This window comes from Oreochromis niloticus, linkage group LG19, assembly GCF_001858045.2.
Source record: "Oreochromis niloticus isolate F11D_XX linkage group LG19, O_niloticus_UMD_NMBU, whole genome shotgun sequence".
Classification (NCBI taxonomy): Eukaryota; Metazoa; Chordata; class Actinopteri; order Cichliformes; family Cichlidae; genus Oreochromis; species Oreochromis niloticus.
The window spans coordinates 19,380,258-19,399,454 of record NC_031983.2 but is presented as its reverse complement, the minus strand read 5'-3'; the positions used below and the strand labels follow the sequence as shown (position 1 = coordinate 19,399,454).

Genomic DNA, 19,197 nt, shown 5'->3' with positions numbered 1-19,197 from the left:
CGGTTAGAGCTGTAACATTTGCAGAGGAGAAAATTTTTTGAAGGAGAGAGAGCGCAGAGAAGAGGAGTGGGGGGGGTGGAATTTTGGGAGATCAGTGGCAAAGAAGAAGATGAGAAAAGAGGGTTTGGGCACAGTGGGATTACTCCAAGACGTGGTGAGTGGGAGACAGGAATACAGAAAGACAGAGAGGGGGGAGACACCAAGACAGCAGCACTTCTTTTTGATTTGTAGTAAAAAATAAAAAAAATAAAAAATGAAGAGGAAAGAGACTTCCTGTTTATAGCAATTTAGGGTTATATATTATCTAAAAAATGGAAATGTGTTGGGAACAAGAGCTGCTTGGCCTAATTCTTTTCTAAATTGAAACATCTTATGAAACCGTTCACCATTTTGTAAACGTACACACACTGTCAAAGCTTCAGTCTCAGGAAACGGCTAACTTTCCAGTCAAAATCAGTCTTTCCCATTAGACAACACACCAACAAGCAATCATACATTACTGATGACCACATGACTGAGGTATTAAGTACTCAGTAAGTAATAAGTATTTTGAGAATCTGCTCTATTTTGAATTTGAGAACATTTCTTTATTGACACACCTTTGCAAGATTATCCAAAACACTAGTTAAAGAAAGCAGAAAATTTTCAACCCTTTACTTCCACAAAAGCAAAGTGGTGACGTGGTCTGATTTTGTAAACAAAAGCCTTTCTGTGTGTAGCGTTCTCTCTCTGGCTCTCTAAAGACAGATGTTAAGTGAACCACTGATTGAAACTCACTTTAGATGTGGATGAAAGCGTCAATAATCTATGTTAGCCTTGTGATGCACTGGCAAACTATCCATGGTATACACCACCTCTTGTTGAATGTCAACTAGGACAAATAAAAAGCAAAACACGGGGTTAGAAGAATAGATGGTTAGGTGTACATAAGATTTTTAAAATGTAATTCTATACTGTAAATCTATTTGAAAACTACTCTGCATCATTATCTCTTCTCTGTTCCTGATCTGGTCTCAAAATTTTATCCACCTCACAAAGGATGCTCCTTTGTGAAACCTGCTCCTGGAAGTATACCCTGGCAAATCCAGCTTTGAATGCCTTCAGTGCATCCACATTAACCTCAGCCACTGAAATCAAGAGGCTTTCTCTTATGTAGAAATTTCCACCGCCAAAAAAAAATAGAGGAATAGAAAAAAATGCAGGGGAAAAAAATAAAAGTTTGTGAATGTGACACTGAAACAGCCAGCCTCGCATCATCCAGCATATGAGAACATTCCGATACAGATGCATACAGTGCTGGGAAAAAAGGTTTTAGGTTTTGCATTTTTCTCCCACTTAAATGTTCCAGATCATCAGAATTAGGTAGATTGAAATTGAGTTTTTTTTTTAAAATAAAGATTGCATTTATTTGGGCAAAGAAGCTATCCTAACCTGCCTGCACCACATGAAAAACATGCAAAAAAACCAAGCTTTTTGAGTGACCTAGCCAAGGTCTAGACTTAAATGATGGACTTACACAGGCAATTCATTCTCGAAAACTCTCCGATGTGGTAAAATTAAAACAATTCTGCAAAGAAGAGTGGACCTAAATTCCTCCACAGCGATGTGAAAGACTCATTGCCAGTTATTGCAGTGGCTTGATTGCAGTTCTTGCTGCCAAGGTTGGCACAACCAGTCATTAGTTTTGGGGGGTAATTACTTTTTCACATTTTTCACAGGTAGATTTGTACAGCTTTTTTCCCTTTAAGAACATAATTTAAATACTCCATATTATATTTACTCTGGTTGTTTTTGTCCAATATTAAAAACTGCTTCATGACCTGAAATATCTGTGAGAAATATGCAAAAAGAAGAAATCAGGAAATCACGATACGGTATACTGCATCAGAAATAGATCATCTTAATAATCTCCTCGGTTAGGATCCATTGTTCCAGAGCACTGGCAAACAAATGGCCCTATTTGTAGAGCTCGCATGATTCTGATTCAGTGGCTTTGTTTTTACACCTGGGGAGTAGGAGTGCACTTGCAGTGTGGATGGTAATGACTCGAGTGTACTGCACTGGTTTCATGTATTTGTTGAATGAAGATAAAGTGCAGTAAATGATTTCTTTGTCCAGTTTTAAATATTACTTTGCAGAAAGGTGTTTGCACATAGGAAATGTGAAAACATGGAAATCGTGTTTACAGTTATTAAAAAAGTGTGTCTCTTTTGAGAAATGAGGCAGAGCTTTAGCCAGTTATGTGTTAGAGGCCAGAAAAACAACTATTGTTAATATCTTACAAATGACTCAAATGAGCGTTTTCTCTTCTGGGTGGCAAAAAAATCCATTATAAAAGGCAGTCACAAAATGTGTCTTTTATCTCTTCCTCTGGTTTAAGCAGATTTACCAGAACATCCAAAAGTCAGAGGTTTTGTGAAACTACCATCAGATTTTGCTATGCTGTAAAGGTGTCAGTATGCTTCAGGCTAACTTCTGCATCTCAAAACAGCTCTGGTTGTGTTCCAGCTCCTTTCAGATTTCTTGAAACTTTTGTGCTATTTAACATATTTCCACCCATTTAAATCTAGACCATTGTAAGGAGTGTTAGTTGGGTGTTTTGCACATTCTCTCACTCCAGCATATTTGACACACCCAGCTTCAGCTCTGCACTTGAAAACCTGTCATTTTCCTGGTCCCACCTGAACCAATTTACTTTTGGTTGAAATGCTCCAAATGGTTCGAAATTAGGCTATCAAACTACTGCAGAACCTGTTTTTCGTCGGTGTGAAAAGGTTATCAGTGTTTGATCAGGTATGTGGAGAGAAATCTATCTAAAGCTCACCTTTCACACAACAAAGCGTGTCACTTTCCCAGTACAAACAAGCTCCCAGGAAGAAACCACCAAAGAGTGTCACCTGTTTTCCCTCAGTGTGTAGCAGACTTTCCTCTTTTTGTGTCTGAATGCTACCACTTGAAACATCTGTAAATAGCATTTCACCTTTTGAGTTAATGCAGAGTGTTTTCCTTACCTCTAGCCCGAGAACTAGAGGTCCTGACTAGTTAACATAACCATGGATCCAAAAGACAATGCTGATGTTGTTCTAGTGAGGGCAATCTCAGTTACCCAGCTATGTGGGGGGGGGGGGGGGGTTTCTTTTGTCATTTGCTTCTTGGAATTGGCCCTGAGATTGAATTGAAAGCAAGTGACAGAGAGAGAGAGAGAGAGATTGATACAAAGAGAAGTGGACATAACAAGAGCCAGAGAGTTTTGAGGAGGGAACCAGAAGGAGATCAAGGCAGAGAGTCAGACACACATGAATCAGAGAAATTGAGGGGAGGAGGGAGGGAATCAGAAAAGAGATGCTCGCTATTAGAGTCAGACAGCGTTGACCTTCACTCCATGCTGAACCACGTACAACATTCAGCACATATGGCTCCACTTAATGTGGCGAGACCTGAGTCTGTGTATGCGTGCGCTTTAGTATATATATATATGTGTGTGTTTGTGTTTCTATTTTTGATCTACTCGTAGGAGTGTGACTATTAGTATGAGCGTGCACGCTTCTGTATGTGTGTTTGATTTTGTTTACATGCTGATGTTTGCCTGCGTGTCGACACGTGGATTTATGTGTATGTGTGCGCGTGCTCGCCAGCATACACAGCGTGTATCTTAATTGGACTCCATTCAAGTGTTTAATTACTCATTAGAGATGCTGCAAAGCAATCTATACACCAGCTTTCCCCGTTCGCTCTCTCTGCCCTCTGTGACTCGCAACCCACAGAGGCTCAAACGCTTTGACCCAAACTACATGGATTAGTTCACCTCGTCAATCTGGATCAACCCATCCATATTAGATGAAGATCCTTAAGCCAGAGGGTGATGCCAAAGCAAGGCAGACAGTTAATATGTCAGTCAGTCTGACACTCCATCAGTTTATTCTGGTGTAAAAGTAGTTGTCAGGCAGACTGTTTTTTTCCACTGAAAGATGATAATCAGTCCACTGGTAGGCGAATAAGTCAAACTGGCTAAACTAGTCAGTTACATATTCACTTTGTTGATCAGGGCAGAAATCTGAGAGCGGAAATACACTGCAAACCTTTTGTTTATATATGAAAGTAACAGTAGTATTCCTCAAGCATAGACTAAATGCAACTCGGTGGTCAAACTGAAAAAAACATGAAAAAAATTGATCTGTAACTTTTAAAGTGAAGCTTCTTACACCAACATTGAGCTAAAACAGTAAACACATTTGTCCCAAGTCTATATCATGGAGAATTGATATTATTTGCTTGCCAGACTTGAAAGGTTTTTTGTACAATATGGGGTGTAAAAAAAAAAAAAAATCATAAATGTACAAAATAAAGTTAAAGGTTTTGGTTTTGTAGTTGTGCTCCCAGAAGACAAACTGTATACCCCTGGCCAGATGTAGGCTGGCCATTTTTGTGGAAACACTTTATTTTCATCATTCTTAACAAAATATTTGCGGTCCGTTTTAATGACACCCAAAGATGGCCCCCAATCTGTCAAATAAAAAAGTTGAACTCAAACTTGAAGAATGCATGAGTATTGATGGAATAAAAAATGTCAGCCAGTTCTTCTCCCTTCTTTAAACATTGACTCTGTGGATACGTGACATTTCTGCCGCTCCTCACCCTTGTTGAGAGATTCCCATTGGCGAATTTGGACACCAGCCATCAGCTCCTTCATTCGTACATCTTTTTGAGCCAACCTTGTCGATACCAATAGAGCCCCACTGCTGTTCGTGCTGTCGACAGTGCCAGCGATGGTGCTGCATCATGGTGAATGCCCCTCAGAAAACAAGGAGACTGATATAGGCATATCATGCACTCTGCCTGTCAGCTTGTCAGAAATACCGCGTGTGCCCGAGCTCTCATCTTGTCCGTCTGACTAACTCAACCTGCTTGCCCATCCATCAGTGGCTTTGTCTCTGTATCTGACTGCCATTGGCTCTATTCTATCTTTACTTTTTGTGTGCATTTTTTAGCAAACACATCACCAAAGTGGTAATTATCCTTCCCGGGTGGGGGGCTCAAGAACAAGGTTTGTTATGTTAATTCAGTCAGTGGGCGTTGGGTTGTATATGTGAGTGATGGGCAGCCTGTTTTATGTCTGACTGTGTGTATGTGTACATATGTGTAAGAATTTCCCAGGGATTGACACAGGCAGCACTTAATCCGCAGGGGGGCTAAGTTGCCCGTCTTGAAGAAATACATAATAACCTTTCAGATGTGCTGAATGTCACCACAGTGATGTATGGGCGACATTATTCAGAGTGACAGATGTGGAACTTGTCAAAACAACACAGTTTGAGCTGCTCAGGAGTGTGTGCCGGTTGTGGGTTGAGGCTTTTGATGGTTTCTTTTTCATGTTTGCTTCGGTGCACGTACAGTGAGATGTGCATGCGTGTGTCATGTGCTCTATTCCATGCTGTTTGCATGTGTTTAACACAGAAGTGAGGATCAAGAGCTTATCTGCATAATTAAACATGTACATCTGTGCTTATGAATCCCAGTACTTCGATGTGTGTTAATTTGGCTTTACATTATACTGAATGCATCAATGCTTTCTGTGTTACATGTGTTATTTTGTTGAGATGAGCTTGTACTCTACACTATAGTATACATCCATGTGTTGGAAATGTCTAGATATGTCAGCCTCAATGTGTTTGTTTCCAGGGAGGTAACATATTTACTTTTCCTAATGTATCTAAGCATTAGCAGCAATGCGATGGGAGACACAGGAGGAGACGACAGCATGAGAAAGGAACACCTCATGCTGGGAAAAAAGCAGCTAAAGAGTCCTAGCCAGAGGATGATGTATGTGTGCGTGTGTCTGTCTGTGTGCACGAAGGAGTCATTTTAAACATTCAAACAGAATGAGCAGAAAGCAGACGATGCCATGGTGAGGGAATAAAAATACAATAATGGGGGAAGAAAGTTAAGACAAAGGAGAGAACAGGAAGAGAAAAGAGGCGGGTGGGGGCGTTGACAGTCGCGAAGACTGAAAAGAGGAGATAGCAAGAATGTCAAAAGATGCTGGAGCTGAGCTCCAGAAAGGAAAGTGCTGGGAGAAGAAGAAAGAATAGAGAGGGAGTAAATGAAGCAGAAGTGACTGGAGATGAAGATTGAGGGAACGAAAGTAAAGAAAAGGAGGAAAAGACCGAGTAAAGTCAGGAGAAGATGAAGATGGAGAGATAGAAACAGAGAGTAATGTGGAGTTAATTGGAGAGATATTGAGAGTGACTGGTGTTATGGTGTAGGAGACTGAGACAGCAACATAACTGAGGCTACTTTCAGCCACACACGTCTACAAAAGCCTGCAATTTCTTCCTGCCAGAAAGCCAAATGAGGTGAAATCGTGCCTGTTTTGAATATGAAATGTTACATTTAAAAGACTCCACATATTCATTTGGCCAACAGTGCACAGAATTTGCCAGGGTTAGGCAGCAATACTGGTGGAGTCTCTTTGTGCTGGTGTGTGGAGGAGAGCAAACCGGATGTTTATTACTCTCAATGAGAGAATGGTGATAAACTGCTGGCTGAGAGCATCACCCACTGTGCCTCAAGATAGGAGTTGGCAACTAAAGTTGGACAACAACTTTTGAGTTGACTGAAGATGTGACAGTGAATTGGATTTAAAAATTGAGCCAAATCCAACTCTTCCACCTATCCTGCTTGCAACCAAAAAAAAAGGAAAATCACCTCTATACAGAAAAAGTAACTACAAAAACTTTTTTGTGTTATTTTCATGGTGTAAGTTGCGCATTTTAACATTAGAGTTGCTACATGTGTTGACAGGTCATTCCCGTCACTTCAGAAGAAGACAAATTGGGTTGCATCATGTGCAGAGATTCACTCATGAATCCTCTGCTCCGTAACGCTAAAAGAGCCCAAACATCCTCATCCTAATTCTTCAGTTCAATTTGCACCAAATCACAACAACAGTGTCTTCAAGGCTCTTTATATTGTAAGGTAAAGATCCCAAGTTATCAGATAGAAAGCAGCAATGATAAGCTGAATGGGTGCAACTCACTAAGACACATACCTGCAAGTTAGTCTCAGTAACAGTCTAATAAAATACTAGACTTTTCCTTACTAATACTTAAGCACAGACCTGTTGGCCTGATTGTGTGCTACTACTGCTGCTGCTACTACTACTAATATGAGCTACTGTCCGTCTCCCAGCAGGCCATATTTCTTTGTTGGATAATTCCATTAAAATGCTACAAAATGAACATACACCACAAATGTGGTTGAGAGCCTCAAATCGTTGGCTTGAATAAGCACTGATGATGTTCAGCAGAGAGCAATCAGCTGTCATGATTATTTATAACAAAAATAATAATCATACCCAGTACAGTTGTTATGGAAAATTAACTATAGCGTGAAGGCTCGAAACGTGTTATTTTATTGGCGTAAGTTGGGCATTTTAACATGGGAGTCTATGGGGAATTAATTCCTTAGTCAGCCTCAGGTTGCCATTAGAGGAACTGCATGTTCTGTCACTTGGCAGTTGGCTTAATTTGACTGCCCTATGCTTTGCACTTTATTTGGGCACAGATGCTGCACACACACACAAAAAAAAACAGCATGCAGTGGGAAAACAAAGTTGTTTGCACAGTGAAGTCTGAAAGCTGTTCCCTTAAGTAAATCAAGCGATAAGTTATTTCAAGAAGTGAAGAAGTGCCGAAAAATCCAGAGTAGAGAAATGTCTACCAAATGAAGACGTTGTATTTTGAAATGGTGCCTCCTGTAGTTTTTGTGGGTTTGGAAACTTAACTGTGCAGCCAGCCTCTTTTCTCCTCTGAGCCCCCATTTTTACCAAAAGCAACTGGAAAGGAATTTGACTGACAGACCAAGAACGGAAGAAAGAGGTTTTTCTGGGGTTTTTTCTTCTTCTTTTTTTTGCAGGCCACGGTGTGAGTGCACCATAAGTGGGAGTGACAAAGACAGATCAAGTAAAGCTAAAGAAAAGGAGAAAGTTATAGAATGAGAGTGGGATGACATAGTGGGGGAGAGAGAGAGAAGCATCCTTTGATGTTCGGTGGTTGATGGAGCCTGCTGTTTAGGACGCAGGCAGGTATGGTAAACATCCAACCAGAGGCTTTGATCACAGCCATATTGAGAGAGGATGTTGATGACTCACTGGTGTCAGAATACTAAAGAGTGGCCACTACACCCAGTACAGTTACTACTGTATGGAAAAATACAGAATTTGCGATTGCAACAGATACGCGCATCCAGAAAAAAACCTCAAAGACGTGTTTTCTCTCGTCCCCTTTTTGTTTGGATCTTTTATTTCAACTTTAAAGCTCTCCTATTTCTATTTTCTTTCATCCTGATACGTGCACACAAAACCATAAAACACTTTAACGCAGATCCATTTCCACTGATTATGGTCCAAACCTCAGAATGATCCTTTTATATCCAGATGAGAGCCACCAGCCAGAAGCCAAGTCTTTCAGCTGCATCTGGCTAACCTCACCAGACAATTCAATTGCACTGAGAGAGTGAGGAGAATTTGTGAGGCATCAGAGGATTAGGAATGATATCATATTGCTCAGGTTCATACACAGACAATATTAGAAAGAAATTGCTTCAAGCGGCGGAACAAAAACATATGAAAAGACCATGTACTAAACAACATGCACTCCAACAGCAGTCTGTTAAACAGGCATAATTTAAGACAGTTTTTCATAGACACTGCTTAATTTCAAAAGCATAAATATAAAGTTTTAAATCTTTATCTTTCTACCCCTTCAGAACTTAATTATCAATATGCTAGTAATACAAACACATATCTTTCCCTGGAAATGAAAGGTAATCAAGTTTTTTCAGCCGTAAAATAACAAGCATAGACATTATTTCTTGTACCGGTTGTAAAAGTTTACACTGAATGAGAAAAAGGATTAGTGAAACTTTATAATTTTGCTCTGTACTTTGTTGTAAGCTACCTTAAAGCTCCTTTTGTGCAGAATGTTGAATTATTATGATGAAATAGGGTTGGGAGGGAGTTATTGTTTGTCAAAAATGAGACACTCTATGAAAATTGGTGCAATCCATACTGCATTCTGTTCGGTCACTTCAAATTCCCTCCATGATATTCCATGATCCAAGAAGTGGAGGCATTTAGGAACCACAGAAACTCAGAGCATGGTCGCGTAGTGCATAAAAGTCATCAAAGCTCTGCTGAGTTAGTAACTGCAGAGCTACAAATCTCCTCTGCCATTAACAACAGCCTCCAAACTGTGTATCAGGAGCTTCATGGCATGGGTTTCCATGGTGCAGCTGCTCCTGTAGGTATAATGTGTAGGTAGCCCTGATGTTTTCATTGCAGCCAGTTCACTAACTCTGTAAATTAGATCCTTTTGCATACCCCAGTCACTGTTTGTGCAGATGCTTAATTTATGTTACTGCAAGCAGTAGCTGAGTACTAAGTACTGAGAAAGGTTTTGCCTATTTAGAGAGCCTACAGAAAAGGGTTTTCAACCAATGCAAACATGCTCCTCTACATTCCTCCAAAATCCCATCTGCATGTTGCTCAGTGTGGGTGGTGGGTTGATCTAATGCTGATTGGTTGACAAATGGGCCGGCAGTGACAGCGGAGTTCATCAGGAGTGAGAGAAGCACAAGAAAAAGTGTTATAATTTAGATTTTCTCCACTGAATGGCCAACAACAACACAAGCAAGAGTAGCACACAGACTGGTTGTACCACATACTTTTGACACTGCCCCCATCTGACAACAGATGCTCTCTGCAGGTAGATGAGCAGTCCGAAGCTGCCCACGGATCGCTAATAGACTGCCAATGTGCTACCACAGCCGAGCCAGAAATTCCCCATGAGGTTTGCCATACTTGCTGCAGTCTTTTCCTGAATTATCGGTGTCCACACTCTGAAAAAGAACTCCACACTAAAGGAATAAAAGAAGTGGAAACAGGCAAACCAAAGCCATCACAATATTGTGTATTAAACTTCGCAAAGTTTGATACTTTTAAGCTGGGAGGATTGTATACTTGTGTTTACAAACTAGCAACACCGTCTGTCTCACAAAAAAATCGAGAGGTACAAGCCAAAACGGTGCCGAGGAGATGTCACAACTGATGGCGCACCCTTCAAAAAAGCAGAAATGACTATATTTAAAGAGGTTTAAGCCTCTAAACCTGAACCAATGAACCATTCGGGTGTTAATATTCGGGACTCAAGCTACACCTAGATATTTGGGAAATGACTATGTGTTGTTTGTCGGTTTGTCCAACAGTTTACCTGCATGCAACCTAGGCTTGCTCAAACATGGGTGTGCAATGGAACTTAAACAACAAGCAGAAACCACAAAACATTTCATAATAAAGCTCTTCTTGGCAGATTTTGCCAATAAGAGACAAGAAGATGCCCGCTTATAGAGATTAAGTGTGTTTAAAAGACTGGTCTATTGCAGATGTAACAATGATGTTACAGTGCTCTGACAATGAGCTAGTACACTTTCATAACACTAAGAAATTAAAGCCCTGAGTTTCAGCGAAATGAAATTTTCAAGACTTAAGTTGCAAATAAATTACATCATAATTAGAAACATTTATGAAGCTTCACAATGTCAGCTTTTATTATGTTACGAGTTCTTTAAATATAATGTTGCACAATACTGTTATATCACAGCTTTCACAGCTTTGAAATATACACACATACAGATTCAAAGACATCCCATTACAAACACCAATAACATACACACACACACACGCACACACAGCTCTTTCTCAAAGAGCCGTGTCTTATATGTGAGTGCATTCCCATGTCTTTTTTGGCTAGTGCAGTGTGTGTGTTTAATTCCAAATGACACTCAGCCTGAGAGTGGAAGATACGGGACACACAAACTGTGACACACACCAACATGCACTGTTTAACAGCTCGCAGTGCAGTGGCACACACCTGCACGTTCACACACCTGCACACGCAGTTTCGGCTCGCCTCGGCAAATTAGGAATGCAGACAGTGTCACAGGAGCAGGGCAGGGCACTGATACAACCTAATGTATCCTGGCACATTAGCCCTTTCTTGGATTGAGCATCCTCACCGAGTGAGACCCACTTTGCCATGCTACCATTTAACCGGCCACACACACACACACACACACACATGCTTGCCTGCATGAACACACACATCCGTACTTTACTGCATATCCAATGTACTAATGCTCAAGTGGTAGTCATCCATAAATGTATCAGCGCACAATCAATAGGCAAAGCACATTTGTCTCAGATGAAAAACCATAGTCATATAAATTGAAATGAAATATAGAAAACTCCTCTTCCATCTGCTCTTCTTCCATCTGGCCTCCACCTCCTCTTCCACTTTTTCTTTCCTCATTTTTCAGCTTTATTCTAAACTAATTTCATGCAATCTCATTACCCCATATTTGAGTGTCGCCCTCCTCTCTCTGCGTTTTCTTCTCTATTGTTCTAGCTTTGCACATATTTCCCTTCCTCCCCCACCTTTTTTCTCTCTGTTTCACCCCTTCTGTTCTTTGCTTTCAGGCTTTTTATTCTCATTCTATACATCTCTCCCTCTGTTTCTCCCTCTGCCTTCCCCCTTTAGTTGTTAATAAGAGTTGATTGGGAGCAGAGAGAGCCAAGAGGAGCTCCCTGGTGGATCAATGCTTCTAAATGATCTGTTCAAGGATCCCTTTAGAAGCTGCAAAACGCACTCTGATAGGGCACCGAAGCATGAAGACGCTCATTTCACATCTAACTCACTTCCTGATTTGCCCTCTGGGAGAGAGATAGGACTGCCGTTATAGGGATAATTTGTCCCAAAGCTAAATATCCCACTAACCAAGAGTGCTTAGACCAAAATGTCTTCATTCTAGGCAATCAATTACTGCCAAGGTGAGGGAGAAAATGATGAATTTGTTTAAAAAGCCCAAGCCGCCTGTGTGCGTGCTGTCTGTGACAACTAGATTGCACGACAGCTTGGTTTTGTTTAGGCTATGCTTATTTGATTGAAGACATTTTCCTGCGTCTCAAATTTACCGAGCTTCGACATACAAGATTTGATAACGCGGTGTAATGAATTTTAAATGTACTTGAGGTGGTACATTTGGAATTGAATTGATTGTAGCTATGGTGATGATAATGAAGGTAATGAAAAACACCGGAGGACGTGGCGGCTGCAGACATCGACAGGTTTGCTTGACCACAAAGAATAAAACGGATATTGCACTGATTATTTAAAAATGCATCGAAATGTTAGATGGTTTACTGAATAGATGTTTATACCTTTACTCTACAGAGCTCATTTTTGCCCTGCTTTTTAAAACACATCTGCTCTGCTCTTTAATAAGGTATTGGCTACTAATAGAAGGGAATTAAATGCAATTTCCTACAGGAAGCAATACATTACATTTTATTCTATTTTAACTTAACTCAACTTAACTCATTGCCTGTTTAACTTAACTACTGAGTCAACCTATACTCTGTCCTGCTGATATAAACATCCCAGAGCAATCGGCACCAGTTGCCATGTTTATTAATCAGCAAACAAAAAAAATAGCCTCCAACAAATGCAAACGATTCATTATAAATGCACCCTGCATTATTTGAAATTTATGTCTATAGAAAAACAAGGCAGGGAAATCCAGAAGTGTAGAGAGGCAGGCTGCGTGCTGTTGGTTTTAGTCCTCATCGGCATTTGTTGACAATAACAAAAATATAGAGTATCTCCAGCCTCATCCTTTAAAGAGAGACTGTTTCACTTCACTGACTTCAAGATTGTAAACAGAAGTTCAGTTCTCTTATAAACAGCACTGGCACCAAAATATAAACATAAATAGAGCCTGTATTATAAAGGGAAAATATGCAGCCATATGTTTTTAATGTATTAAAAGTGACTAGCAGAGGTTGCTGAAAAAGGATGAAGGGGCCAGCATCTCATGCGTTTCCATATCACCTGCATTCTATGAATATTATAGGGGACTGCTGCAGTGTAGAAACTCCAGGATGAGCGTTTTAATACCAATAGTTTTTTTCTTTAATAACTTGTTTCGGTTCATGATGCCAACCTCACTGATCTCCATGATTGCTGGACTAAGTGGACACCTACAACAGCAATGTGTGCTCTCTACCATGATGACCCACTTCTCTTAAGTATCATACCACAAGGTTCATTCAAGCACGCCGACTGGGAAAAAAAACCTGTGTTTAAAACATGCCTAGAATTCCCATAACTTGTAGTTTACCAAGCTTTATTAAAATAAAATTGTTGCTATGTAAACTGGCATAACCGGAGGGATCATCATTGATTTTTCTGGCTTTAACAATAAATTGTTTTGTTTTTGTTTTTTTTAAAATGCCCTCTAGGATGATTTTTTTTTTCTTTTCACTGACTCAGGTGGTTTAAATCAGAAAAGCAATTGTTTCAGTGTCCTTGAGCAATATATAACTCTAAGGAGTGTTGTTCTGCAACCTTTGATTTGCCTCTGAAGATGTGTAAACACAAAAATGTTCCAACAATCGCACAATTTCGTATGGTTACATTGCACCGGATGACTACGCTAGGCAGATAGTTTCCTTTGTGCTGTGCAATCATAGAGAAATTGTAGTAAATATTGATTGTTTTTCAGGAATATAAAGATTTTTCTTAAAACGTAAGACTTCCACAGTTTCATTTTACCACAGAAAGCACAGCTCCTCACAGATTCTGCGCATATCCCTGAGTCTGTTCGATTATTTTTTATTTATGAAGAATTTTTCTTTTTTCTGTGTCTTACAGGTTCTGGCATGGAGAGTACAGGGTTGCAGTGAACATTAATGACTATCTAGACATCTATTGTCCATACTACGAGGGTCCTCCATCCCACGGACGCATGGAGCGCTACATCCTGTTCATGGTCAACCATGAGGGCTACACTTCCTGCCAGCACAGGATGCGTGGCTTTAAGCGCTGGGAGTGCAACCGTCCCACCGGTCCCGATGGGCCCCTGCGCTTCTCAGAGAAGTTCCAGCTCTTCACTCCTTTCTCCCTGGGCTTTGAGTTCAGGCCTGGACACGAGTACTACTATATCTGTAGGTTATCAGCCAAGTAGAGTGTGTTTCTCTGTGTTTGGGGAGATTGTGTGTGCAGGTAAAGATGTTCGTTATCTGCGCGCGTGTGTGTGTCTGTCTGTCTGTTTGCATGGTATCCACGCTCCTGCTCAATTTGCATTTGTAAACAATATGTAAATATGCAATCAACAGAAGCTGATTGAGAGAGTTCTCAAACACAGCCCGCACAAATACACCTTCCATCTCTTATTCGCCCCTCTCACTCTCCCTCACTTTATTTCTTAGCGCATCTCGCTGCTTCTGTCGAGATCATAAGTGGTGTGCTCGGCAAAGTGGTAAAAATGTCACCAGGCGTAGTTTGTAATCATTTTTATATTAGCTCAATTGATGTTTCTCCTCACTTCAACAAGTGATGTATTAGTATCGAAGATGGGCCTTACCCCCCCTGAGATGACTTTTTTGAACAAAGTTTAAAAGCTATCATTCCCCCAGCAGGCGTGGGACATACAGTAGCTTCAAATTACTCTTAAACATTGTTTTCAACTTCTCAGTGTGGGATGGATTTACCGCATCCGGACTGTTTAGTGCAAAATCAGTTGGTAATCACAGAAAAGCAACATTAAATTGACTTTGGAAAGCTTTACTGTCAATGTTCAAACACAGGAAAGCACCACTTTTCCTTTTTATCCTGTAGGAGCTGCAGTTGTCTGTTTTAGTATCCAAACCACCTGGGAAGAAACGTGTTTTTCACAATTACAAGGACACCAAAAGCATTTGAACAAACTATGTATGCTGTGTTATGCTTCTTTTCTCTTTTTTGCTTTCATTTGTTTGGTTGGCTGATTTCTTTTTTTTTGTCAGTCCCAAATGACCATACAGTCATTTGATGAGTTATGTAAACTCATCATTAGATTTTGATCAGTTTAATTTTTAATAAGTACACGTCAGTCAGCAGTGTTAGGGAAAATACTTTGCACTTGCAGGATTCAGTTTGCCAGCAGATAACTATACTGGATAACAACTGAGGAAAGTCATCCTATTAGTTTTCTTTTCTGACTTGACCTTTGAGATTCTCTTAAGAAAAATCTTATTTTGTCCAAAAGATTATTTTTTTTACTGCGTGGAATTCTGCCAGTATGCAGCCTGACACAGGTCTCTTCATTTCTCCTTACATTATCGCTGCACAGTTGGCTGAAAAACTGACCTTGACCTTTTTAGCAGGAGATGGTGTATTCTCACCATGACTCATAATGGGAAGAAGGTCCTGTAGCACCAGTTTCAGGTCAGGTTATAGAGGGAGTTTTTTTGTCCCTGGATAGCGATTCTCATTTTACAGTGATATTGTCTTCATTCTGAGAGTGCAAGGAGACTTTAAGCAAAGAAAAAAAGTTAGGCAGATTCTGAAACAGGTTTAGTTTTTTCAGGTTTTATTTCTCATGCAGTAACAGTAACTGTTTTGCAATGCAATTAATATAAAAACAAATGCGCAATGCGAAAATACAACACTTTTGCATTACTGAACAGTTGGCATTTAAGACTATTTGTAGGTAAAGAAACTTTTTTTTTAAATTGCTACTTGTCAACTACTAATATTTACCCAAGTCTGTTGTCTACACAACCACAAAGACACAGCAGGCGAGAGTCAGGGAGCTGAAGAGGCAACGATAACAGCCACCCGATGTCCCACTACACTTTTCCCAGTTGGCACACATACACACAAGCACACATTCTTCTGTTTTCAGTCTCATGTAGGGATGGTTTGGGCCCCTCTAGTTAGTTGCTGACTATGGTATTGTGTTCACGGACCCCTAGGGATAGTGTGTGTTCCACATGACTAGAATGCTTGTGAATGTGTTTCAATATATCTGTGTGTGTGTGTGTGTGTGTGTGCGTGTGTGCTGTGGGGGGAGGCCTGGTCATGGGGGTCAGTTGTCAAGCGATTGTGAGTCCGTGAAAGGCCGTGTCCATCATCTTGACTGGCAGGCGAACACACATTCTTGCCTCTCACCGTCACTCACATGCTCACATTAAACACACTCATGCACAGGTCAGTACTGATGTGGAATGACAACGTGCCGACCGTTTTAACCACCCGGCCTTTCCGCTAAGTGCCTTATTGTGTGCGTCCTCTCTGAACATACTTGTGAAGCACATATTTGATTGGCATTTGTGGTCATATCCATGAGAGTGCATCCCTGTGAGTGCACACTGGTGTGTGTATTTGTCATGGGGCTGACATGTTGACAGGTCAGCTCCACCCCTTGCTTCTCCCAGCTGTCATCTGATGAGGCTGAGTGGTTTTCAATGGGTTTTTAGTTGACTTTAGATTGTGGATGCGCTGGGAAAATGAGTCACTGGGTGAATTGGTGTGACTTTTAAAAATGACACAGGTGGAAATTGTTGGGGGTAACAAAGAAGAGGGAAAAAACCCCTCTAGCCCTTTTGCCTTTTTCAGTCAAGCCAAAACAGAAACGTCCACTAGGAGAACAAGCCTCAATGCGAGGCCCAAGTTCTTCTGCCCACTACAAGTAGTGTAGGGAGATAATCTGAAAAAAATTGATGGATAGGAAGTGGACTATAGGTATGCCTTAAAGGGTAAAGGAGGTGAAGGTCAGAGAGAAAGATGGAGGGAGGAGTCGTGGGGTAAAAAAGAGGGAGGAGAGGGCAAATGAGGGGTCAGATTTATTTCCTGTGCACTTTCGATCTTGAACATGATTCTCTATGGGGTCACTACTGGGTTGTGGCTTCCTCAAGGGAGAAGGCCAGTAGGTCTCCACGCACACTTCTGCAACCAACTGTGCGTGTGCACATTCTTTTACACATCTGCGTATGTGCGTGGGTGGCTGTGCTCGTCAGCATGTCTGACTGGTCAGAGACTTGGACACAATCTCCTTTAGGGTCTCCAGCTCTATTTCACATTGGAGCGAGGTGGGACTAAAAACCCAGATTCAATTTCATTTACTCTACTTTGAAGTTTGAATCACACTAACTTTTTAACATTTTTTTCTTTTTCTTTTTTTTGGCATTCAATCTGGGCAGCAAGCTGGCTCAGTGGTTTGTACTGTTACCTCACGGCAAGATAGACCTGCGACTGTGGGGAATTTGCATGGATTTCCTTCCCCATTCCAAAGACATTCAAGCCAGGTTGAGTTGAGAGTCAGTTATTTCCCTTAGGAATGTGACTGTGAATGAATTTCAGTGATCCCTTACAAACTTGTTTACATTGCCTAAAGTGCTTAGTGTGTTTATGGGAGCACATAGCATGAGGACATAATATATGAAACTCTGCACTTGCTTAAACTTCTAAACGCTGTTAAGAAAGTAATAAGTTGCATTAATTACTGGATTAATGCTAAATTGTGACAAATGTTAAACATGTAAATGTATCTTTTGGAATATGTCATCTGACATATTCACTTAAATTAAAGTTTTTAAGGGCAGGCTGCACACACCATGCTGAGATATACCGAGGTTTTGATAATAGCTCTGCAGGAACCACTTTGCTGTTGCAAACCCTGCTACCTTTGGTATTTTTGTAGACTCAGCTAAAGAAATTATGAACAAAAGATGTGTTTTTGATACAGGCTGCTAGTAGCAAAGTGCATAAAGATACAAATTGAAATTGGTTCTTTGCTAAGTTATCTTTTATGTGTAGACACAACATCTCTGGTTTGTTCCTCAAGTTAGGTGACTTTTTACGCCTAAATTATTCATTGCTCAGTATTAAGTGGCTTAAAAATAAAAATTCCTCTGAAAATGGTCAGGTACAAGGACTGAAAATAAGTGGAAAAAAAACAGACAATGTCCAAAGAAAAAACTGAAAGCCTTTTTAAAGGTCTTTTGAACTTTTCGAGAGGTTTACTACAAATGAAATTCAACACAGCCGGGCTTTCTTTGCATTCTTTCTTTCTTTGCAGTAAAATAAGCATTTTAATATGTGGGCATTATTTTATCGTTGCATGTCTGTTTATATCTATGGTCATCAAACCACATCTGTATTTGTGTATATATAGAGAGGTATCAAACCTCATGATTTAGGTTAAAGGGGAGGTCATCATCAAAGTTATTGTCCTATAGCCTAATAAAGGAAAGTTTATCTGCAAATCAAATGGTTTAATTGTACTGATTGAACAGGTATTTTTAGTGTGTGTTCTGTGTTCTAGTAGCTCCAGTTCCAGCAGTGTAAAAGAGACTTTTACAATTTTTTGCAATCAGGCAATTTTTTTTTACATTTTCTGCATTAGGCAATGCACAGTTTGTGCTTCATTCAGTGATTTTAGTAGGGTAAGACTTGTATGCCACCAGCAGAGAATCTCAACTGCACATAAAGAATGCTGTAAACACGAGAATCAGTGAAAACGTGGCACTCCTAGCCAATTTAAAACCAAAACTCTGACCATACCCCGGCACAAGTTACCACGATTTAGCCAAGAAAAAAGACAGCCACTTTCATGACACTGAAAACTCTGGCTTTAACCTCAACATAGCTCACTAAGCCATTGATCACGCTTCACAGTACGCCCCTCTGGAGAACTATGGCTCGTGACAACTTCTAAAAATTCTAAGAAAGTTTGGCTCCTTGGAAGCAAAGTCTTAAGAGCTTTAGAGTATCTCAAGACTTTCACACAATACTGTTGGTTCTTACTGGCCTGCAATATAGCAGTTATAAAAAAAAAATTCTGTCAAATCTACTTTAGGTTCACATAAACACAAAGTAATCTTGTTTTTTATTTGGGTTATTAAATGTATTCGGTTTGCAATCAGCAGTAAAAATCATGTTATCTCTAAACTAATCTCCACTTTCAATGTCTCTTCTCACAGCATCTCCTCACCCAAACCATGTGGGGCGGGCATGTCTAAAGCTGAAAGTGTATGTCAGACCTCCAGGTAAGTCACGCTCTATCTACACACACATGCTCACTCACAAACACACAATGACATATACACACAGAGGTCTAGATTGGCTATTAAAAGTAAAATTAGGGGGAATAAGAGGTCTGATAGAATGCCCCGGCAACAGACCTCGCTCTGATTCACAGACCGGCCAGGCAACACTTTAACACCTTTATCCACAGACACGCACGCTGAAAACACACACACGCGCGCGCGCATACTGACACATTCACACATGCGAGCGCACACGACCGTGCGCAGACGCA

General features: G+C 40.5%; 1 protein-coding gene across 2 annotated transcripts in view; it reads left to right on the top strand.

The window, feature by feature from the left end:
- The window catches only part of efna2a (ephrin-A2a), an 85,781-nt gene that overhangs the window by 63,700 nt on the left and 2,884 nt on the right, over positions 1-19,197 (top strand). For both annotated transcript variants that reach the window (XM_003443023.5, XM_005477296.4), the window contains exons 2-3: positions 13,767-14,059; positions 18,860-18,925. In XM_003443023.5, coding sequence (XP_003443071.1) covers positions 13,767-14,059; positions 18,860-18,925 — 359 coding nt within the window. The remainder of the gene's footprint in view (positions 1-13,766; positions 14,060-18,859; positions 18,926-19,197) is intronic.